At 40.5% G+C, this 25366-nt stretch overlaps 1 protein-coding gene and 2 long non-coding RNA genes across 5 annotated transcripts in view; 1 reads left to right on the top strand and 2 right to left on the bottom strand.

The window, feature by feature from the left end:
* LOC138960026 (trafficking kinesin-binding protein 1-like) overlaps positions 1-1627 on the bottom strand; it is a 76762-nt gene extending 75135 nt beyond the window's left edge. Inside the window, exon 1 of the mRNA XM_070331750.1 lies at positions 1028-1627. Within this exon, the coding sequence (XP_070187851.1) occupies positions 1028-1049 (22 nt within the window). The 5' untranslated portion in view covers positions 1050-1627. The remainder of the gene's footprint in view (positions 1-1027) is intronic.
* LOC138960031 (uncharacterized) overlaps positions 1-14675 on the top strand; it is a 26997-nt gene extending 12322 nt beyond the window's left edge. Inside the window, exons 1-6 of one of the 2 annotated variants that reach the window (XR_011453865.1) lie at positions 206-461; positions 730-802; positions 8983-9390; positions 11698-11857; positions 13022-13076; positions 13924-14675. This is a non-coding gene — a long non-coding RNA (uncharacterized lncRNA). Of the gene's footprint in view, positions 1-205; positions 462-729; positions 803-8982; positions 9391-11697; positions 11858-13021; positions 13077-13923 lie in introns of those variants that run through there. The other variant, XR_011453864.1, reaches the window with a different exon arrangement.
* Positions 14676-18027: 3352 nt separating this feature from the next.
* LOC138960033 (uncharacterized) lies at positions 18028-25125 on the bottom strand. 2 transcript variants are annotated; one of them, XR_011453868.1, is made up of 5 exons: positions 24733-25125; positions 23769-23911; positions 22746-22975; positions 21657-21821; positions 18028-20336 (listed from the first exon to the last, which is right to left on the bottom strand). It is a non-coding gene; the product is annotated as an uncharacterized lncRNA (long non-coding RNA). The 2 variants fall into 2 exon arrangements; XR_011453867.1 differs by lacking the exons at positions 23769-23911; positions 24733-25125 and having other exon boundaries at positions 22746-23232.
* Positions 25126-25366: the final 241 nt, after the last annotated feature.

Raw genomic sequence — 25366 nt, 5'->3', positions numbered from 1 at the left:
GAATGGAGACAAGAGAAGGTACGATGTTTACGATGCGCTATGCAGCTCCTACGTTGGTTCTATTGTTTGTACACAACCCCTCCACCCCCCCCCCCCCACACACACACACACAACATGAATACTATGTATAAAACTTGCGTGCAGCATTCCGGCTATGCAGCTACGCTCTGCTATCTTGCTATCTCATATATCTATATATATACTTGTCTTTTTCGCAAAACGGGTAATCACAGTTCAACAAGAAACGGGGCGTTTGTGACGGGTAATGTAGAACAGAATTACAGATACCACCTAAGTAATACTTGGAAACTTGCGTGCAGCATTCCGGTATATTTGCAGCTCCACAATCTCGTTGTCTTTGCGGCATTTTTTGTTTTACACACAAAAAGAGTTATCACAGGAAATAACGGAATGCGGAGTGTTTGTGAGGAATGTACAACAGCTACATTCATAAAGATCTGGTAAGCATGGCACAATGTGTGTGTGTGTGTGTGTGTGTGTGTGTGTGTGTGTGTGTGTGTGTGTGTGTGCGTACGTACGTGCGTGCGTGTGTGTGTGTGACACAGAGAGAGAGAGAGAGAGAGAGAGAGAGAGAGAGAGAGAGAGAGAGAGAGAGAGAGAGAGAGAGAGAGAGAACTATACACGACGACTCAGCGTTCTATCTGCTTCATTCAGATATATATATATTCTATAACATGAGAATTATTCCATTTCACGCGTGTGTTTCAGAAGAGTCAGTTGAGCAGACACAAAACAGAAGAGAAGCAAGAATCAACCAGCGGCAAACTGCCAGCAGTAAACAGTGAGTACAGAGAGAGAGAGCGAGAGAGAGAGAGAGAGACTATGCGTGTGTGTGTGTTCATGAGCGGAGAGAGAGAGAGAGAGAGAGAGAGAGAGAGAGAGAGAGAGAGAGAGAGAGACTATGCGTGTGTGTGTGTTCATGAGCGGAGAGAGAGAGAGAGAGAGAGAGAGAGAGAGAGAGAGAGAGAGAGAGAGAGAGAGAGAGAGTATACAATTCACTACTCACCCAAGTTTGAATAATACGCCATTTTGTATTGAAGTTTCACTTGCAGTGTTTTGAAACATACAATCCTCTCCAAAGTGCGTCGCCGAATGTTGAACGAAACTTCTAGTCACGAATTCTCATAAACAAGTTCGTCTCTGCATTCTATTTTTCCCCCCGACAAAGAGGGTAAGACCAGAGACAGTACCTTCTTCGTTTCTTTTCAATTTCACGTAACCTTATACCATAGTCGACACTTTAGAAGCCAAGTATGCATACTTTGTTGCCATACTGTCATTATAAAGAATAGCTGAAGCAAGACTTGCCGATGAATAATTCATCCAGAGATAGAGCTGCCTGTCTGAAGGACGAAAAAAGAACAAATGAACACGTTCAGAAAACGCAGAGCATAGCTCGGTTTTGGTAGAGACTGGTCTGATTTTGGTAAATACTTCCAGAAGCCAGTCTTAGAATCTATTTCCAGAAGCTGGGTTCAGTGACTGTTTTCCGAAGCTGGCAGGCAGACCCGCACATTGGGGTTGTTAGACAGAAGGTCAAAACTGCAGGAACTCGGCAGAATGGCGAAAGGAAGTTCTGTGCATCGCTGGGAGTGTAGGGATGAGTAATGTATGTACACAATAGGGGAATTGCAAAGCCACAGGCCCTTGAACGACCAACAATTCCCCCCCCCCCCCCCCCCCCCCGTTAAATCCGACCTCGCGGGAAAAAAACATTTCGCTCTCCGACAATGTATACTAACGATGCAAATATGGGGAATGAACAAAAATCAACTGTACAACCACCGGCCCCCAAACAGCGAATAAATCTTCCTTGTTATCATCGTGCCCAAAAAAATCCCTTCCTAAACGATGCACAAAACTTCATCCACTGGCATCTGAAAAGCAACCAATTTCTTACTCGTTACATAGTAGACAGCGCATCCCACTTTCAAGGCAAAACACAAACTCGTCTGTTTTACATACAGTAGTGCCTAAACAATATCCGACAAGACTGGCTTTTCGACGTGATTGGCGAAATTATTGTGGTAAACAAACAAGTGGTTAGCTCCTGGTCGATGATATTGCGGAACCTTACTACGTCAACATTATTGAATTCAGGAAGGAAGACACGCTGATGTCGGTCGTATAGTCCCGTAGGGAAAGGCAATCCCCTAGAAACTGTCTGTTCCATTATCTGATCATAATGGATATTTTCAAGGGTTACAGCTAATTTTGCATGGAACAGTGCACCATCCAGATACATTTAGAAGACAACTATCCTCTCACACACACACCTTTTTCTTGGTTTCTAGTTACACATTTCCATCAGACTGTCCGTGAACTCTTGTTAGTTTTCAATACTATGATAAGTTTTTCGCTACATGTGATCCCGACTCCAGTTAAAAATACACGTATCATGAGATGATGATGCCTACGGCCTGTACACCCCCCCCCCCCCCCCCCCACAATCTCTCTCTCTCTCTCTTTTTCCAAGGACGAAGCAAGGGCACATTTCACGACCGACTAGTCTAATTTTCCCCTCCCAGTTTCGCGGGGAGGAACTCGATGGTTCTCTCACATGCTAGCAAGGCTCTGTGCTATGTCATTATTGGGTGTATACCCTTGTAACCTTTGGGCTGCCAGGTAATTGTGTCGTGCACTGTGATGCACCTGCGTTTCGCACACTCTTTGATACAGGTGCCAAGGTGGGAAAATACTGTAGATAACACTGTTTTTGCTCTATCATATAAAATAACCACTTCAAGCTGACCATGAGAGTAGTTACATCAAGCATAAAAAAAAGAAAGTTTATTAATTTGATTAAGATTCTGACCAACTAAACAAATAAAGTTTTCTTGCAAAACATCTTTTTGTTTTAATAGGCACACGAAAATAATTGAATGTTTCCGATTCCCCAACCGACCCTATTTGTTCATCCCAACCCAACAACTGTTTTAGACCCTTCGAAAAAAAGAAGAAGAAAAAAATAATTAAAAATGACAAAACTCGATTTTGCATGCAGACTTTTCATGAAAAGTTACTCTTCAACGACATCCAGGGGACACTGTTTGCACGATTTCCAGCCAATAAAAAGCCACATTCCGATTCGCCTTTGTAAAGAAAAACAAAACTTAGATGAACAATAAAAAAAATAAAAGAGGAACCAGTATACCGACTGAACATTTTATCGCCTTGCCCTTGCTGTCGGAAACAAATATTTCAGTTTCTGGGCCTTACCCATTAAACTTGCCCCTTGGCCATGGGAAGTTTTTGTATCGAACTCCACCCCCATTCTTCTTCCATTCAAAACAGGCTAACGCCAAGCTTATATTGAGTACATGTATATCCCAACTGGCACCTATAACCTTTTTACTAGGTAATTCGGTTGTGCACTCTTATGCACCTGTGTTTGCACATTCTTTGATAGCAGCACCAAGGTGGGCAAATACTGCCCCTGCTCTGTCATAAAATAACCACTTTAAGCTGACTATGAACATTGTTTCATGTATCTATATATATATACGACTAGTGTCTGTCTGTCTGTCTGTCTGTTCGCGATGCACGGCCAAAGTTCTCGGTGGATCTTTTTCAAATTTGGACACCGTATTCAGCTACACCCCGGACACAACCTCATCGATGAGATATTTCAACACGTGCGCGCTGAACCGATTTTGTGTTGTTGTTGTTGTTGTCGGGATCCACTACCAGTAACTCTTCCTTATCTTCTCCAGTGTTTTCAGCCGCGATTATCTCCCTTCCTCCGTGTGGCGTCAATCCATATTCCCGTTACTACGTTACTATTTTTAGAAGGTCACTGCACGTTACTATTTTTAGAAGGTCTCCATTGTTTTGCGCGTTTAAAGCCGGGTCCCAGGCGCAGCCTGGTATTCGGCTCTACTTCTTCCCGGCGAAGCCGGTACCCGGCGAAGCGGGTAATCATATAGTATATCATACATGAGTAGAAAGGAACTGCATTTTTAACAAAGATGATTTTGACTCACAAGTTTTATTACAAACAGTAACACTTCATTAATAATGAATAAAAGGGCACTTTTGACTACCGCACCAGGGCATATTTACTTTAAACACTTTCAAGGAGAAAAATTAAATCATTAATAAAAGGACGGTTTTGACTAACACACTTGGGGCATTTTTATTGCAAACACTCCATAAATGAGTAACAAAAGGACGATTTTCACCTACACGCCTTGGAAAGTTTATTGCAAACACTTTCAAAGTCGTTTAACTCTTCAACCCATAAAATCAAGACCTGAATCCACAAAAAGTTGATAAAACTCTGCTTTACTTCGACTTTCATATGAAAGTTGCCTACATCTTACACCTTTAAAAGATGCCCTGAAATTTATGTCATCTCCACCATCCTAAAACTGTATTCACTAACACACAGAATGTTGTCTTTAATAACACAGACGTGTCCCAGGCACGTGAACAGGTGAAAGAACCACTGTCAGATTTCAATACCCTCTGCCCGCAGTCTATTTGATAAAACTGTCTGCCCAAACACTTCTAGGAAGTGTACATAAATAGAAAGATAATTTGGCTATTGAGCAATGACACAGCTTCAAGAAAACACCCTGTTTTGACTCTATTTCACACAGAGAAGACAGATTTTAAAGTGTAAAAATATTTTCTGTATATAAGAAAATATGCATGACTAATTTTTCTCAATTTTTTCCTCACATAAGAAAAACCCACTCCTTGCCCTATGGAAAGAAAATATTGATCACTTCTTCTTAAAAAAAGAGGTGAGACAACACGAAAAGACATTTTCCCAGGCGAATTAAAGGTAGTAGAAGAGCAGGGTGTATTCTGTTTTTCCATTTCTGCGCCCGAGTCGACTATATCTTTATAACAGTTGTGTTTTACTGACAGTACAATGCTAGAATATAAAGAAATTCAACATCATATATATGTTTTGAAGTTGAACCTACACACACACACACCCAAAAACACAGAAACACACACACACACAAACACGCACAGCACAGACACTCATTTTTCTTTATGCCCGACGGGAAAAAAAACCTCAATGTGTAATAGGTACATAGTGGACTTGCTCAACAGATTGTTACTGCCACTTCCTCACCAACCCCCCCCCCCCCCCCCCACACTTACATTATGTCAAACTGACAAAACAATCTATGTCAAAATGTCAAAATAAACTTTCTTGTGCTGAGCTTATCCCTGGCCTTAGCTCCACAACTACAAAGTTCTTTCCCCCCTTCCTCTTCCAAAGTAGTTCCTCTGTCCTATTTCCCCCTCAATCAGGTGTCCTCTGTTTTTGATAATATCCATGTCACAGTTTCCGGAGAGAAGAAATCACGCAAAGATAACAGTCTGCCTTGACACTGAAAAATCATGATAAAATGTGGAGGCTACTTCACTGTTAAACACTATCAATGTCATCTTCTTTTTGTCGATCACACCTATCAATGTCATCAAAATTGATTATCATATGTTGATAAATCCATTTTACGCAAGGCATTTGAAATGTTTTTGTCCGTGGCCTTATAACACTGCTTCACTCTAGTCTAAGATAGCACCACAGTGGGGAGTTAGGGAGAGACAAGTGCAAACACTTTTCATAACACCAGATAGATAACAGATGTGAAAAATGTTATTAAAAGTTGTCGAACAGAAAAAGTTACTCTCTTGTGTAACTTTAAAGGAGATATATATATATATAATCTTATTTACAATGCCGGAAAAAGAAATCTCAAGCACATGCACATACTTGTTTCAATCACATATCTAAGCATAAACGTTAAATTCTGTTATCTGACTGTTGATACATGTGCAGGTTAGTATCTAGGGTCACACCAAACCGGCCAAAATGTCCATAATACAATAGGTTACAATGTGAAGGAAGTCAACAATGCGCAGACACAACCCACACCCTGTGTACCCAGGGCTCCCCACCCACACTCCTCCTGCAGGGTACCTGGACCCCCAACTTTAATCAGTGATGGCGCTAGTATTTTTTCAAACCGGTACACAAACTTTTATGATGCAAACAGTCCAGAAAAACCCCGGTAGGCTGGTCATTGGAACCAGTTAGAATTCAACTCAGAGTACTGGTTTTATTGTTCTACCAGCGAAAAAAACAAGTATTTCTAAAAATCAACCGGTAGGTCATACAGGCAGCCATTTTTGTTCCGGTATTTTCTCGATTCAACCGGTAAAATACCGGTAATTACAGGTTAACGCCAATACTGTTTAATTTATAGTAAGGGTTTCCTTGGACCCCACTAAGTGAAGCCTTAGAGGGTCCAAAGACAAGGAGGTTCATAATCTTGCTTTTGGAAGGCAAAGTCCTTGTCAACAGAAGATCCATGGAACGCTTATGTCAATGTAATACAAACTTTTGGAAGTTCTTTGAGCCTTTTATGAAAAACATCATTATCACATCGACCAGATTAACTCCGCAAATTCGCCTCGTTACTGATTCAGCAGAATAATTTCTGAAAACAGTACAAGAAGTACCCATAATAACTCCCACCCCCATCCTAGCTGTAAGTTTCTTGAACTTTCATATCTCCACTAGAAAACTACTGGAAACGACCAGTTGAAGCAGTCCCTGTCTCGAGTGTGAAGAGCGTAAGAAGAAGTCTCAAAGCTCACATACCATACCAAGCTCCCCCAACCCCCCCCCCCCCCCCCCCTCTCACTATGTTCAAACTAAAACCGTTCCCTTCATCATGGGACTGAGCACAGAAAATGGAGTGTACTGACACAAGGGAGGTAACCAGATACAAGACTATTCGAGGGTAGAGACATAATGCCTGTATGAATGGATAATACTGTATCGCCCGTTCTTTCTATTTGTTTCACTGTCTGCTTGATTGTATTGGTGGTTGTTCAGTGTTGTGTGTGTGTGTGTGTGTGTGTGTGTGTGTGTGTGTGTGTGTGTGTGTGTGTGTGTGTGTGTGTGTGTGTGTGTGTGTGTGTGTGTGTGTGTGTGCGTGCGTGCGTGTGTGCGTGCGTGCGTGCGTGTGTGTGTGTGTATTGTGTGCAAACATGTGTGCACGCGTGTGTGTGTGTGTAACTGTGTGTAAGAGTGTGCATTGCACATTGCCCAGGGTTTCATTTACTAGTGCGCCCTGTGCCATTGGCGCATTAAATCTGAAAATGTCCCATCACAATTCCCTTCAGTGTGTCAAAGGGCGCATTGAGATTACGTACCACTGCGCCACCAAATTTACGCTTTACATCGGATTACACACATACACACACACATATATATATATACAGAGATAACACGATATAGCGGCTAATTCTCAGATGGCACCATATTGCACCATTTTGCATCTTTGGTCAAAACGCGTACAGGCCTCTCTGGCGCTCCTTGCCTTCGACTATGTCCCATCGGAATTTGGTTGAGGGGGACAAATGTCCCATTGCCTTTTTCTCCCAGGTTAAACCCTGCATTGCCACACACTGCAATCATACCAATTAACCTACACCAAAATGAAGCCGATTCCAGAATGATGTAAAAATAATCCAGTTCTATAAAAAAAATGCCCTGCAACTATACCACAGGGAAATGCAAAACCAGCCTGCAAAAACTACCACAGCCTTTAACACAAACACATCGATTGAAACCCATACTCACTGAAGTATTTAAGGGATTCACCGATCTGTAGATCAGTGAGATCAAGGTCGGTGTCAAGGTTAATGATGGGCGTCTGTATCCAGTCCTGGTGACTGTAACCACCAAAGTCACTGATGGAATCGGCACGCAGACGATAACGAGGAATCTGCTCCGAGATCAGACTCAGAATCTCCACCTCATCGGGGTCTTCATCGTTACATAAATCTGCACAATACAAGAAATTCAAAGATATCTAGACTGTTAACGTTCCAAAATTCAGAATAAAAAAACAAGACTGGTAAGTTATTTGAACATTTTAATTAAGACAATACAAAACGTTACATTCACAAATTACATTTAATTAAACATTCCCATAACCTACCATTCTTATTTTTGATGCACAAACCAAGACAGGCATAAGCAAAACGTGATGAGTGGCGATTGCTTCAATATGGCGGGGATATAGCTCAGTTGGGAGCGCGCTGGATTTGTATTCAGTTGGCCGCTGTCAGCGTGAGTTCGATCCCAGGTTCGGCGGAAATTTGTGTGCAGACTCTCTTCGGTGTCCGAACCCCCCCCCCCCCCCCCCCACCCCCCGTGTACACTACATTGGGTGTGCACGTTAAAGATCCCACGATTGACAAAAGGGTCTTTCCTGGCAAAAATTGCTTAGGCACAGTTAATAATTGTCTACCTATACCCGTGTGACTTGGAATAATAGGCCGTGACAGGTAAATATGCGCCGAAATGGCTGCAATTACTGGCCGTATAAAATTTCATCTCACACGGCATCACTGCAGAGCGCCTAGAACTGTACCCACGGAATATGCGCGATATAAGCCTCATTGATTGATTGATTGCTTCAATATGATCTAATTGTGTCCCTGACTTGTTCTCTTTCTCTTTTTCACAGTCATTTTTTTGTTGTAAATATGCCTGATACACCTCCCCACCAAACGAAAATAGATGAAAAAAGATAGGGTACTGTAACAGTAGAACTTTTACTGATACAGTGGAACCCCCCTTTTAAGACCTCCAAAAATCGTTAAAAATCAGGTCTTGAAAAGGAAGGGGTCTTAAAACGGGGTTATGAACAGAAAGTTTGAAAAAATAGGTCTTAAAAGGGAGGGAGTCTTAAATTGGGCGTCTTAATGGGGGAGGGGGGGGGGAGGGTTACATGTTTTTCCAAATTAAGTGCCATAATGTCAATACAACTTAAGTGCAATCAAAAATTATTTTTTGAAAAACCGTTTTGCTTCCATTTCCCCGTCTTTTACTCTTACTTTTACAGTTTCTCTTTCACAGTCAATGTGATAAACCGATAATTACAGACTTTTGCTCACAGTATTACAAAACTTATGTTACAGGATAACCATGAGCTCACCTGTGACGCTACCAACGTCTCGAGAATTGTTCTTGGGGTGCGTCTGTTCGGAAGAAATACTGGATCCAGCAATTGCTTCAAGCTGCGTGTGGTCAGAAGAAATGTCGGATCCAGCAACAGTAGATCCAGTAATCTTTTCAAGCTGCGGTAAATTGTTGGGGCGGGCGGGACTTTCCACTGCTGCGTCACAGAGCACAGCAGCATGAGGACCAGAGGTTGTCTTGCAACGGGCGGCCAGCTTGCTACCTTGCCCGCCACACCATAGTATAACCGCCTCCCCTGCGGCGCTTCTGAGGTTCGAATCCGGCACAAAACCGGCCTGGTGGTGATACGCTGATGCAGGGGGGTTGGGGTTGCTGAAAACCTGCTGAACGACACACAAAAACTATGGGTAAGTACGAATCATAACTACACAAGGCCAGAGAGATAATAACAAGAATCATAACTACACTAGGCCAGAGAGATGATAATAACAAGATCAAGTAACAAACAGACAAAAGAACTCTAATAAGGCCAACAAAAAAAAAAATAGGTGTGGTTACGGTAACCCGACCTACCCTATTTTTAGGGGCCGACCCTATAACTTTTTATTACATTTGTCAAAAAAACAAAAAACACACAAGAAAACGAGTGCAGAAAACGCTATGAAAGCGAAAGCGCCCGAGTCGCACACTTTTTTCCCTGTCAAGTAGGTTTAATTTGTACACATTAGAAAAAAAAGTAAAAAAAAAAAAAAAAGTGTTTGCCTACCTTCCTACCCTATTTTTTTTGGCTATGTTACCGTAACCACACCTATTATTTTTTTGGGCCTAAGCAAGACAACGCTAACTGAGAGGTACGTGGAACCCGTCTCCCTGTGCCAAACATATAAAGTGGCATCCAGAGAACAAAGGACCTGTGGTCTACATCCCTTCGTCATTTGATCCTATGGCTAATTGTACAGATCACTGATCATTACTGTAAACATTCTGCCTCGTACAGTGCATGAGGCGTTCAGTATAAGTACTGATCTGTGTGTAGAGGAAGCACAGTAACATGATGTTGGATCATCGTTTGACCGGCATGTTACTGCTTAACATTCCATTTTCATACTTATTGACTTTTTGAAGAGGAAATTCGCAACATTTACTCGAAAAGTGGAACCCCCATTTTAAGACCTCGAAAATCTGAGGAAGTCAGATCCTAAAAAGAAAGGAGTCTTAAAACCAAGGTACACTTACACAGGTAACGAACAGACATCTGAAACAGCAAGGTCTGAAAAAAAGGTAAGTGAGTGGGGGGGGGGGGGTGCTTATGCCTGTCTTGGTTTGTGCATCAAAAATAAGAATGGTAGGTTATGGGAATGTTTAGTTAAATATAATTTGTGAATGTAACGTTTTGTATTGTCTTAAATGAGATCAGAGGTCTTAAAAGAGGGATTTCACTGCAATACATTCTTGACAAAGACATCAGTCCATGAAGGTTCTTTGACACAATATACTGGTTACACCGGAATGGACAGAATTACATGTATCTGCACTTGTCAACCATATCCACACAGAAGAAAACGATTCAACTAAAAGACAATAATTATTGAATGTCAAGAAACGTGGTCCTGAACAACTCTTGTCAACCTTGACTAGATTAGGACATGCTCAGGCACTGCTAAAACCATGAGAATGTGTAGTTCCAAAACAGACACAACTCCCTCCTACCAGTACCAAAGCAGACATTCAATTCTAGTTAATAGTTTCTTTTTTATACTTGTGGGTACCTATGATTTCCAGCTGAGAAAGGCAGTTCAAAACACTTTATACCTAGCCCTATGAAGAGAACTAAACAGAAAACTTGGAAGGTGTGCCAGAAATGTGTTTGTTTGTTTGCTTAACGCCCAGCCGACCACGAAGGGCCATATCAGGGCGGTGCTGCTTTGACAATTTATAACGTGCGCCACACACAAGACAGGAGTCGCAGCACAGGCTTCATGTCTCACCCAGTCACATTATTCTGACACCAGACCAACCAGTCCTAGCACTAACCCCATAATGCCAGACGCCAGGCGGAGCAGCCACTAGATTGCCAATTTTAAAGTCTTATAGGTATGACCCGGCCGGGGTTCGAACCCACGACCTCCCGATCACGGGGCGGACGCCTTACCACTAGGCCAACCGTGCCGGTTCCAGAAATGTGTGTTGTATGACCTTTTCGAATACTAACATTTCTTGGAAATTCACTTACCCTTTCAAGGAGAAGTTCTGAAGTGTGTACCACCTCAACTGACATACCACCAACACACTTACAAAGAACTTCCAGTTCTAAAGCACACTTCTTTCAAATGTTTCGACTGAACTGTCACAAAGCCCAATCAGAAGCTTCGGCCATCATGCAAGCAACAAATGTAGTAAACTCAAAATTTATGGTGCCACAAAACCAAACAGGTGAGTTCATCTCAAGACAACTGTTGAATGAAACGAGACAAGAGAGTGGATTTGTTTTTTCTTTTTTTTAATGGATAATTTGTTTACTGTAGTCAGCACCTCTACATCAAAATACTGATAACACATTACAAATACACTTTCTCTGTCTTATTTCTCAAAATACAAGTTCCACAGCCTCGTAAAGCTTATCACCACACCCTACAGGCGTGTGGATGTCAAACTGACCAACTTTTACCCAGGTGTGTAAGCAGGTGTGTATGTAAAGGACACTTTGTGTGTAGGTATATCGCAAGGAGACAAGAGGACATCTGTCACAGGTGACTGCACACACTGTCACGGCCTGCTACAACACGCTACAACACCCTGCAACCTCTCCTTATAGAGCTCTAGAGGACACCTTGACAGCTACAATTCAAGAGCACTGGATCTGACTCAGAGAGAGTAAGTGTGTCACTAGTGCTTGAAGGTACAGGTACTCGACACTGTCTACTTTAACAAACTGATGATCACACTAGGGAATACTACACAGTGTACAATGTACTATTATTCACAGAAAATGAGAGTGCCCGTCTTTTGACATACTTTCATTTTGGCCTGTGTTTGTTTTGATACACAATGCAGTCTCATCAGTCTCATCAGTCTCATCAGTCTCATCAGTCCCATCAGTCTCATCAGTCCCATCAGTCCCATCAGTCTCATCAGTCTCATCAGTCCCATCAGTCTCATCAGTCCCATCAGTCCCATCAGTCTCATCAGTCTCATCAGTCTCATCAGTCTCATCAGTCTCATCAGTCTCATCAGTCCCATCAGTCCCATCAGTCTCATCAGTCTCATCAGTCTCATCAGTCTCATCAGTCTCATCAGTCCCATCAGTCCCATCAGTCCCATCAGTCTCATCAGTCCCATCAGTCCCATCAGTCTCATCAGTCTCATCAGTCTCAAAGAATTCAGGACGTCTGTCTTTTGACACACTTTTAGACAAGTCTGTGTTTGTTTGGACACAAAATACTGTCTCAATAACTTCACAGATATGTTGCAGAAAGTTAGGACTTATTTGATTCGTCACAAATATGTTGCAGACATTTCTGTTTACCTGAACAAAATATTGTTTGTTTGTTTTGCTTGAAGTTTTCTGTGGAGAAAAAAAAAAGAGACTGTAAAAGATGACTGGATTCAAATCACAATCTGGATTTTATCATGAATGCACAAAAAGGTTTGATATGATTGGCAAACACTTTTCAAGTTTTAAATAATATAATAATATATTACAAAACTTGAAAGAAAAACTTCACATCGCACAAGGTATCCATATACTGTAAATTACCTTGTAAGCAAAGCACGGATTTGAAATAACACACAAAACCCAGCCAAATAAATGACAGCTGCAAATGTGGTGTTGCACAGCAATGCTAAATCAACAGCTGTGTGTGTCAGTTTCTTCCTATTAATTTCCAATTCAGATGTACATGTCAACAGATCATTTTACCATAATAATGCAAACACATGCGCATTCACATGCAGTCATATCAAGAATCTGTGACAGTTTTACAGGGTAGAACTCATAGCTGTAACAATTAAATTCCAGTGTATGATTACCTGTTTCAGGAGTACTGCTGTACACATTCTGAGCCTAAAAGTCAAGTCACCAGGGACACAAATGGTGAACCTTTGTTTTGAATTCCTACACACAAACAGCTAATCACAAAACACATTTAAAAAATCGGTGCAAGACACAAAATTGTGAGAGGTACACAGCCATAAACGAAGAAAGTTTGATGCGGCAGGTGACTACAGTCTCGCCAAGTACGTGACTTTGAACATCAAGACAAAGAGTGCAACCCTCCCCTGCTTGCAGCTGGTGCACAGAGACGATGCATGCATTGCATATCTTTAGGTATGTCGGGCATTCTGCCAAGCCGCTTGCTATGTACTCCAGTCAGTTCCTTCTTTCTCTTTCTTTCATGTGATGAAATACATCTAAAGTCCTAATGTAAGAAATCTGAAACAGGTTACTACAACTGCTAAAGTTCAAAAACCAAGAATCAAAGAACAAGAACAAGAATGGTAAATTTAATGGAACGTTTTAACCGTACTTGCTTTTTGATTATACATTTAAAGACACTGTTAAGACGATATTAATTGATTCTAAGTTTTGATGCCTATTGGTTGAGTGCTTAATTAGCAGTTGTATTAATTAATGCTGCATCCCCCTAATGCCCTATTGTGAACTTTTGGTAAAAGAGTTAAAAACTGAATTACACAAGCTGATTCTTAAAGCTACTGAACTTGTAACGTCCAGGTGCATGGAGCCCCTAGTCATGCCTCAGGCAGCTATCCGGATTAGTCCCTCTTTAGGGCGAGGGCCATGATACAAAAAAGCATATCTATGTTACCCTAAAAAAATAAAGAATAGTCATTGTCATCTGTTTTAAAAAATATCAAGTTTCATTGACTTTCATGCAAGGAGTCAAAAACTGACAAATTAATTTTGATAATTCTCTGTGCAGGAAAGCGTGGCCCGCGATCAGACTCACATCAGGCCCCGCATGTGAACTAATTACGTCAAAAGCCCTCATGGAAGTCTATTACACCTAGCATTAGTCTCGGCAAAAGGGAGTATTCTGTCTATTTTTGGAACATTACGACAAGACATTGTGATTGATTACGTAAGAAAAATGTAAAAATTGGCATGTGGGTCTATTTTGGCACACCGCACACAGCCATCAGCCCCAGAACGTGATCACAGGAAATGTTAATAACATTTTGGTGGGAGATGCCAACTGACAAACCGCATAAAGTTTTGTTTGGCTGGGAACACTAAAGGTATGTGTAGTCATCTGTGTGAAAGTTGTATAGCCTATTCTGCAACAAAATTACAAATTGTTTCTTCAGCAATGCTATGACCTGCACTGCATCTTTTATGTTACATAAAGCATGTTCAGAATAATAAAGTTGCGAATGTTTATGAATACAAAATTTCTTCATTATAACATTTTGCTACCACAGAATTGGCAAGTTCTGAATGTTATTGTACTTTAAGTCATCATTAAACAGGAGCTCTTGGAGCAAAGAAAGTTAAAACTGAAATGTTATCATTCGATTGTTTTGTTTTAATAAGAAGGTTTAAAAAACTAAAAATTAAAAACAGGAAACTCCACAGAACTTAGCACTCTTAAATTAAGGGATGCCAATAAAAAAATTGTGTGGGGCTTTGTTTGTTCTTTTAATTATTCTGAGCTCTGGTTTCTGTGAAATCATTGGTTATCAATCAATCAATATGAGGCTTATATCGCGCGTATTCCGTGGGTACAGTTCTAAGCGCAGGGATTTTTTTGTTTTTTGTTTTTTTTGTGCAATTTATATCGCGCAAATATTCAAGGCGCAGGGATTTATTTATGCCGTGTGAGATGGAATTTTTTACACAATACATCACGCATTCACATCGGCCAGCAGATCGCAGCCATTTCGGCGCATATCCTACTTTTCACGGCCTATTATGTTTTTCGATGAGTTTTGTTAAGTTTAGTTTGGAGTTTTGGAAAATCCAGTTCATTGTCACCTCCCACAAATAACTGGAGCGTGCTTTCTTTTCACTGTCTTCGAATCGCTGGCCTTTCAAACAGGACGCTAAGCGCCCCTGAAAGTCGAGCGTCGTAACCTCGAAGGGTCACGTGACGAGTTGGCGGTCCAGGCTATTTGGTCTATGGTGTGCGAGAGAGAGAGAGATGCCGAAAGAGAGAGATCTATAGATCTATAAAAGTGGGTATTACTCAAAGAATACCTACAGTTACAGAGACTAAGATTTTTCTCTCTTCACGGTTTCAGTGACACGAGTGGGAATTAAGGAACTGTTTGTGGGGCGCCTTTCCCAAATTGCAATGTAATGCGCCTGTGCTAGAACCGTGTGGGCTCATGGGGTGATTCTTTGCTCACGGCTAAAATCACGTGTTCCTAGCATGCTATACGGTTGTATGGTAGGCGACCAGTGATTGGTCAGGGAGATCACTTGTCCTGGGACAGGCGATTGCTGATTGGTCAGGGAGATCACATGGTCTTTCTTTCCCGTCTTGCTTGCTTTCTTTTTCTACATGCTTTTGCAGACGGAGGTCTGGTTTGTTTCCGTTGACTAAGATTTGGAGGATTCCAACGCGTTGCAAGACTGGTTTAGGTCTACCAACGGGCTTCTAGTGTTAGTGCAATACACAGAAGGCTTAGGACGGAAGGATTTGGCTACATATTTTCGCTGACGAGCGGGAGCCAAATATTCAAGCGGTTTGCTTGGGAGAGCTACGTTTTACGAGCTGTTGAGGTAATTAGCCGTTACTTTACGCTGGTGACCGGTCAATGTCTGTGAAATGTAAACTCTGTTTTGTTTCTCCATGATAGCGTATAACTTGCTCATTATAACGCTAAATTGTAATCTGTATATGGTTTTTGCAGATATGGAGAGGAGGAGAAAATGTCTTGAGTTGTTATTAAAAGTCTATTCTTGCAGGTACCACGTGCTCGCTGAAGGGGGAAGTTAGATATGTTTAAAGGTGGTAAAAGTGGGATTGTTGGCATGGTCACTGCACCAATTGCTCTTGTTTCAGCTTGTTGCTGGAGACTTGCTGGAGGTTTGCTACCCAGTTTCTACCTGGTTGCTGGAGACGTGCTACACTTTGCTACACGTTTGCTGGAGACGGGCTACGCTGTTGCTGTTCTTTGCTGTACGGTTGCTGTTCTACGGCTGTTACTGGTGTTGCTGCAACTTTCACCTGTATGCACCACTGCGCCACTGTTTCATCGAATGGACCCTGGCTACACTGAGAGTTGAGTGCACCCATGCGTAGACGCCCCCCACCTTGTCATCTTTCTAACCCTTTATGAAGAACTTTGAGTTGTGACAACGCGGAGTGTTAACGCCTGTACAGGCAGACTTTTTACAGAGCAGCTAAATGTTTTCTAACTTTACACGGTTCAGCGTGTTCCTATTATTTCATAAACTTTAACTGGCTTTTTGTCAGTTATTTTTGTTTTACGACTTGGTCGTAAAAAACACTTTTGGCTTCACGAGAAGAGGGAGGTGGAGAGTTAGTGTACATAAACAGACGTCTAGAACTTATACCTTTGTTGATTCTAACTTTTTTGTGTGACTGCGAGAGTGGATCGTGGTGTGGTTAGTCAGTTAGCAGTAATTGACCGTTTTAGGTCATTCCCCAGCCAGCAAAATTTTGCGCTGCGAATGCGTGTCGCAGTCGCCAAACTCTGCGTAACAACTGCACTGGACGCATGCGTAACGCGCGCGATTTTGCAAAGCGAAATACATGCGTGACACACTCGTTTTCCCTCAGATTACGCAGACCATACGCACCTCCGGCGCACGCTTATTTGACACCAAGACAAATTCGCACTCTCCACGCAGACGTCACGATTGCTTTACGCATTCTCACGCTATTAACGCGCTCTCCACGCAGACGACACGATTGCTTTACGCATTTAACGTGCTCTTGACGCAGATGTCCTGATCATCTTACGCACTCTCCACGCAGATGTCACGAATTATTGACGCATTCTCAGGCATTACGCGCTTTTTACGCTCTCTTCACGCAGATGTCACAATTGCTGTACGCATTCTCACGCATTTGACGCACTCTCCACGCAGATGTCACAATTGCTTTACGCATTCTCACGCATTTGACACACTCTCCACGCAGATGTCACGATTGACCTACACAATTTTACGCAGACCACACAACCGCTTTACGCACTCACAAACAAATAATGGGCAGTGCACAACATTGTATTGATCCAGAAAGACAAAGGTCAAGCGTGCAGGTTCGATAACAGAGATGATCATAATTATGTACAAGTTCTAAAACAAAAATGCAGTCAAATAAATTGATTAAAACAAAGGAGAGATTTGAATCTCGCTTATTGCCATTGTGACTTCCAGGTTTTAATTTCACTGCATTTTGACATACCAGCAGCACGGAAACAAAAATGATCAAAATACTATTCAAAGCAGAATTCAAATTGGCAGAACAAAGAATAAATAGAACAAAACCCTGATAGTCATCATCGATACGCCGTAGTACATGCAGTGAAGAATCCAGTATAACTTATAAGAGAGAATTTTGATGTACACTCGTCACTATATCACATTGATGTAAACAAATAAATAAATAATTGGCACAGCCTAGGCATAGGCAGCAGTGAGTTGTATCAACATGTTTGAATACAGAACAGCAACAAAAAGAGAAAAAAAGTTCTACAAGCCAGCTAATAGTTGAACTTCAGATTACTAATGATATCACAAACAAACACTTAGTTAATGCCCATTCTCCAGGGATCGAAATCCAGTCAATGTACACCAAACTAGGATAACACATACATTTAGAATCTATCACGACTGCATAAAACATTGGTATGCAATTCACAAAGCAAGGAACTTGAAACATGAACATTGACATTCAGGGTTCGACACTAGCGGGGGCGGGGGGCGGAACGCCCCAGAGTTTTGTGTTCCGCCCCAAACATTGCCGAAGCTTGGGGCCCACTCCGCCCCGGGATAAATTCCAACAATGCCAGATCCAATCACTAAAAATCGCCAGTCAAAGTCGTCACTGAAATTTGCGTTACGATCAATGCCGCAGTCAAGAAAAAAAAAAAACATTGAAATCGTCGAAGGACAATGCCGCAAGGGAAATAACTCCCAGATTGCGCTCTTTAGCGTGAGAGATAAGTATCGCCTTCAAATGCCAAACGCAAAATGTGGCGACACATCCCTGGTGTAAAAAGACATGGAAATGAAGATGAAGAACAGGGTGGAGAGAAACGAAAAAAGGAGACCGATGCAGCCAAAAGCGCGAAGAGCTGTCGTAATTTCAATGTCAAATGGTTGAAAAAATTTCCCTGGCTTCAGTATGATGAATTCTTACTTTATTTGGTGTTTAACGTCGTTTTCAACCACGAAGGTTATATCGCGACGGAGTACGATGAAGAAAAACAGACAACTGAATGCATTGCCGCACGTGAATACTGAGAGTGGGCCCCAGATTTTTGTTTTCCGCCCCAGCAATTTCCATCTCTGGGGCCAGTGTGGCCCCAGGCCAAATAAGTTAGTGTCGACCCCTGACATTAAACATACATATGTGCCCCACACACATTTCGGACAAGGCAGCTGAACGAAATTCAGATGTGGATGGAGCACAAAATAATTAGATGGGGCGGCGTGAAAGCATACTGGGACAAGGAACAAGCAAGAGAAAGAGGATAAGAAGATAAAAGGAAGAACAAACCGAAGAATAAGAAAGAAAAAAACAAAATAAGAGAAGGAAAGAGAAAAAAAAAAGGAAAAAAAAAAAAGGAAAAAAAAGGGAGACAATCATATGAATGTGTACCATTTAAATAAAAGAAATTAAAAAAATTACTTTTAAAAAGGAGACATTTCAGGTTTTGATTTGAAGTGTGTTAACATATTCACATATACCAGTAACTTTGCATGGAAAAAAAAAGTTCACAATGATTTGAAGCAAATTCAAATGCCAGAGAAAAAACAGAACAAAACCCTGATGTCATCATTGATAATCAGTGGTACGTTCAGTGAAGAAAAAACAATTGACACAACCTAGACATGGGCAGCAGTGAGTTATCAAGTTTCACTACACAAAAGTAACAACTACAATAATGAAACAAAAGGTAAAATGCCAGCTAATAGTCAAAATTCAGAACAATGATATCAAAAAGAAACACTTATTCAATGCCCCTTCTCCACTGATATGTATAAGCACACCAACATGACATAAACTCATAAATTAAAAAAAAAACCATGACATAAAACTCATAAATTAAAAAAAACTTATCAGACTGCGTAAAACATAGGTTTGCCATCTCAAAATGGATGTAAAACACGCAGCTTACTCACAAAATGATAGACAAGTCTCCAGCGGCCAGCTGCTCAGCAAACAAAATAAGGTGGCGAGGATCAATATAATTGAAATGCATTTTTTTTTCTGTTTCGGAGAGAACTTTGCTTCATTTACCTTACACTGCCTGCATTCAAGGGCTAAATTTTTATCAGGTGCACCAAGACTTACATCTATAGAAATCCAATCATAACGGTTTTAACAGCAAAAAAAAAAAAGAGTATATTTCTAGTCTCGCTTCTAAATTCTCAACTCAACTCCAAAAAATAATAAAGAACAACAAAAACCCGCATCATGCATTGTCTCCTTCAAGCTGCCTAGGTTGTTTGCGTTCGACTCCCATAAATGACAAGGAATTGTTAAAACCTTTTCTTTCTATTTGTTCACTTTTTGTTTTCTTCTTTTCTGAACTCTTTATACTTGTATTTTATTCATTTTAATTTAGCCTGAAGGTTTGAGTCGTGTATTAAAAATCGAATATAGTGTGTAAGTGCCCTTGAACAGCTTTTCCAGAATCATGTATTCTATATTTTTAGTATGGGATACCCACAAGAAAAGTTCAAATGCATCCATGCGTCTCCACTGATAGTAATGGTAGTTGAGCACTTCCAGTTTAGTCTTCTGTCGTTCTGACACAACCTAAAAGGGTACATCATGTCTGAACATCATCTGTAGAAGAGTGTGAAGTTTAAAGCTTAGCTTAAATAATGTCCAACAAAACCCCAGATTCTTCTGTACATTACCCATCAGCCACACAGACCTGAACTGTGAAATACAATTACTCACTAGCAATTTCTCAGGCGAGTCAAATCTTACATTCATCAAATTTTTGCAACTAGCATTGTAAATAAGCCTACAGAGATTACAAAGTTCAATTACTGCAAACCAAATCATGAAGGCTCTTCCATGGCCTGTTGTCTCTTTCTTTTATCACAGGCTTCCAAAAACCAGTCTTGAACGGCCGTCTTCAAGGTCTTGACCTGTGGCACCCGTACAGCTTCACGGAACAGCCTCTGCATGACAAAACAAAAAATAACATGAACTTAGATCATCAAACAACTATCACTGATTTGAGAAAAGTCTCAAGTTTATTTCCTGACGCCTGTAAACTTGCTAAAAATCATACAGACACACAAACTTGCATACACACCATACGCTTTTACAACACACCAACTATACTTGAGTTAGGAAATTACAACACATTGTAATCCTTGTAGAAGAGAAGTAAAAAAAAAATACCTACCCTAATATTTGTTTTAACCCTTTCGCTGCCAATCAAAACTTGGGTATGTGCATTCCTGACTGCCAGGGAATATTGGAGTTTGGGGTGTAATAATTCACAAAAAAATCTAGCTTCAAACTGGCAGTAGGTAGGTAAGTAAAACCTATGTTGTTTTTAAAGGAAATTGAACCAAGAATCTGTTTTTAGTGTCTAATCATGGAAATGATAATTAGTTTGGCTTATAATGATGTTTAAATATGAACTTTTGAAAAATCAGCCCGGCGCATCTTCCGGTGCCTGTGGATCAAACACAGGTGGCTGTTTTGCTCGCTCCAAGAAAGGATTATAATCACTGTCATCTACCTGTTTCCAACAAATTGTCCGAAAGAAGATCTCCCCCTTCCCCTGTCAGTATCCATAATCATTTGCACCGCCTGTAGCGTCAGTCCGGCTTTGTTTTTCCCTACTAGGGCCCGGTCGACAGTCACCGTTAGCCATTTTGACGAGTCGAGATTTCTCTCCCATACCCTGTCGACAAGGCCGAAAATAGCCTTCAAACGCAAAACCGCGTCACCATTTATGTTTATTCATGAGAATGAGGTATCCTACCAAGCCATTGGCTGCTATTTGTGTGTCAGCAGTGACGTAGCATTTCTGGAAAATCCCGGAACGGAGAAGACGGGTTTACCCGTCCTAAGGCGCTGCGGCTGCACAAGCGCATGACTGGTATACCCGTCATAAGGCAGTCAAGTGGTTAAAGTTACCTTTACTATGACTTTTTCTTTGGGGGCCTTCGGAAATTCATAATACATGTACTGTGACGTGCAGACGCATATGTGACGACATCATACCGTTTGCTAACATCCTTATTTCGTATGTAGTCGAAAATCCATGACACTGACAAATGAGCTCAGGAACTTGGCTTCTAGCAATTTAATGTTAAGCGTAAAAGCTTTGACAACTATCATTCACATGTAAAACATGGCAAATTTAAAATTGATTCCAAAGAACAAAATTTGAGACAGAAATAACTTGTTGTTTTGTAGACATGGATTTTATCTTCTTCCTAAAAGGACCAGGATGATTTTACAAATTATGAAAAACAACTCACTGTCGATGGCTTTTAGTCGCAGCGTACACCATGGTCTCTTTCCCTGCCCTCCCCCAGAGCCCCCTGTCAGCAACCGTGTAGCCTATGGAACACCTTCGTCATCACAGCATCAGTAGTCGTCTTTAGTTCATGTCCACCAACCACACCGAGCTCATGGTCATGGATCTGAAACAAACAAAACAAGCCAACTGAATTCCAAAAATCAAATATTCAGACAGCTCTTCTTCACATACAAACAATTCAATCTGGAAGCATCATACTGTCACCTGGAACAAAAAATCAATAATCGCACTTGCTTTAAAAAAAAATGTTTTCAGAAGAGCAAATGGTGATTGAGTGTAGCATTGTCATAAAATGTAATCACACACCTCAGGTGACCTGCATCAATCATTCAATACTATCTCACAAATCTTCATTTGGAAAGCACAAACATAGTTAGAAGAGAGCGTCAACCGTGATACTATTCAGTGTGGACAATTTTTTTCTGACCCATAATCCGATGCCTACACAAAGTGAGAATCAGAACTCACAAGAAGGCACTGTTGCATGTTTGTGATTATTTGCTTGAGTGTAGCACTTGCAATTTTGAACTTGAGGAAACAGCGTAGCAATTTCTGTTACATCCCTGAAAACCTAGCAGATGGCAGCTCTGGCCACAGAGCAATATTTGCATTATTTCTCACAGATGCAATGATCACAGAAAACAAAGTGGTGCATGCATTTTCCGCACCCCACATGAGAAAAAGAGGCCCATCATTGTGCGTACCCATAAGCATAGTTTTATCATCAAAATGTGTTGGTTAAATTCACAAATGTGACCAATACGCATAAACCTTGCATGAATTCCCAGGATAATGGGAAACTGGTCATGACTGAGAACTGATGAACAGTTAAGATACACCCGTGAACCGTGATGACATCTGGCATCCTCCAAAAAGCACACACTCAAGGTAACATTTAAAGCCTAAAGAGCGCGCGTCTAACAATAACATGTCACTCTCACAAGATCTTGCTACAGTTATCTGGGGAAAATAGCACAGGCATGACTGGTCTGCTTCAACAATTACAATAGCATTCAAAGCCACCTACCAGTGATCACTCCTTCGACAGATCCATCATGTGCCTTCAACATCTTCCACACTCAACAGTAAAAAGATGACTCCATCGAACAGTAGCACAGGCTCTGGCTCCACCATGATTCTTTGGCGACCAATTACTAAATTAGTCGCATCAGGTCCATCTGCTCCTGTAGAACCTTCTCCAGCAGCAAGAACTGATGTTTATCTTGCCGCTCTGCTCTGCTCGTAGTCTTGTGTCCGCTGAATGGAAGAAAAGAAGAACAAAAAGACATTTACATGAAGCAATACATATTTTAGACAATCTGTCAGCCTGAAAAGAAACCATCAGCACTAAAAAACAATCTGAGCAAATGTTCAAAGTAAACGTGACATCTCTATATTTTTGAATTCAGGAGAAGATGAGGAATATATATATTGCAATCAATTTTTAAAGGGGCATACAGAGTGGCATTTGATGGGGTAAAAAGATGTAGGGACTCAGCAGTTGGAGATGAAAATTTTTGTGTGTATTTACTTCAAGCAGATTTTTATTTTTTTAGACAGAAGAACAAACACACACTAAAAATCATTGTTTAAAGTTGAACTGACCTTAACTTTTCCTCCAAACACTAGAACTTTTTGTATTCATTCAAAAATATTCATCAAAAAGGTTAAATTTTAAATTCAATTTTGCAGACTTTGGATGAAAAGTTACTCTTCTCTGGCATCCCGCGGACACAGTTCACACTTTCTCATCAATGAGATGCCTGTGTTAATTAAAAACAAACATCAATAAAACTATTAAAATAAAATAAAAATTTAAATATAAAAATAAAATCGACCAACCGCCCCCACCCGATTTTTTTCCCCTTTGCTGGAAACAATACATTTGTTTCACTAAAACAGTAAAAGAGATCAGCTGAATTTGTTTGACACATCTGGTTATAACTAAAAGAATAAAACACAAAATAAGCCAAAGTCACAGAACAAAAAGACGCTGTCAGTGTCACTATCAATGACTCTGAATGAGACACTCATTGCTATGGAGCCATACCTGTTCATCTTCACCTTGCCGGGACGGAACGACAGTCTGCGTTACTGGCATCGGTGGCGGTGTTAAGGTCACTGTCCATCTCAGCTTTCTTCACCTTCAGTTCAAACAAGCAGTGAGCACCGTCATACTCAAGTCAAAGCTTTCTGAAAAAATAAATACTTGGAAGTTAAATAGGATCACATTGATTCCCAAACCTAACACTAACAGTAACAGTAACACGCAAACATCAAAACTGGAATATTAATTATTAAATATAAGCATCTCAATTTCACTAAATTAGTATATATTTATTTTCTCTGTGATGTATTTTTTTATTTTTTTTATTTCAAAAAAATCTGTTTTTCAACTTTATCACTGCACACGCTGACACAGCCTCTGCCTGCCTCTCTAGTCTATGCATGCCTCGGGAACAAGGGTAATTTTTCTCTTTTCCGAGACTCAGACACAGAATATTCCACTATGAGTCTATGTCTGGTATGCGGAACTGAAAGTTGAACATCTGTGGAAAAATAAAAAGATACAAATAAAAAAAAAACAGATTTATGAAGAGCCTATTAGTATTACTACTAAAGCTCCTGACAACTGCTGCCGCAATGACCCGACCAGATTAGGAACCAACCAAAGTTCACCAAGAAACAGACAATGAGACATAAAATGATAAACGAAAATTCAGTTTTTATGGTGCCGTGAGCGACCCGCGAATCGGGATTCGGATGGTATTTTCACTCTTCCACAACTCCTTAAAAACAAACCACTGCATCAATCAACTTTATGTTTTTGGAAAAGTTAGTTCATTCATCCATCTTTCAGACAAAACAAACATGAATGAATAGAACAGTGTTCTTCTAGGCGAAAAAAAAATCGAAAGTGTGAGAAATTCTCTCTGCCATCAAACTCGGAAGCCGAAGCCGCGAGCTATCAAAAATTCAAATTCCCAAATCTTTCCTTCAGTTGATCAACTTACCTATTCTTGAAAGAAGTCAATCTTCATTTCAGAGAGAAGGATAAGATTACCTTGCATCCAATAAGCAAGTCAAAAATACAAGTCAATATGAAGAAAAAGCAAAAAAACGCCGATACAATGTGGATTTGACAGACTTCTTGCCAACAGGAAGTTAGAGATTGTCTGACAGACAAGGGAAATAACTTCAATAAATTGCTCTTTTCAGTCAAGGTAACTGTCTCCCCTGAAATTGAACTTTCACAGAGATTTTCTTCCAAAGCAAAATAAAATAAAATGAAAATATGCTGAGAACAAATTTTATGTAACCATTAACATCAGCCTTTATTTTGAGTAGATAATTAGTTTCAAAGTTACTTTAGTTTACATTTTTTTGTTTAATCTGAATTTTTTAAATGTTTTTATCGTTTTGTTATGGGTACGTGTTCATATAGATTTCAGTTATCTTTTCTGTTCATATAATATTTTTATTATGCTTTGCCTAGATTTTTCCACGACATTATTTTGTGGAAAGCTGATTCCTACAACAATACCAAATCCCCATTACAATAATTATATTACATGCTAAAACAATTATAATGATAATACAAATTAAAGTAATCATATTTATTTTAAGATAAAAACAATCAGGATAACA

The sequence above is a fragment of the Littorina saxatilis genome, linkage group LG2 (genome assembly GCF_037325665.1).
Source record: "Littorina saxatilis isolate snail1 linkage group LG2, US_GU_Lsax_2.0, whole genome shotgun sequence".
NCBI classification, from domain to species: Eukaryota; Metazoa; Mollusca; class Gastropoda; order Littorinimorpha; family Littorinidae; genus Littorina; species Littorina saxatilis.
This window is presented reverse-complemented; position numbering and strand designations above follow the sequence as displayed.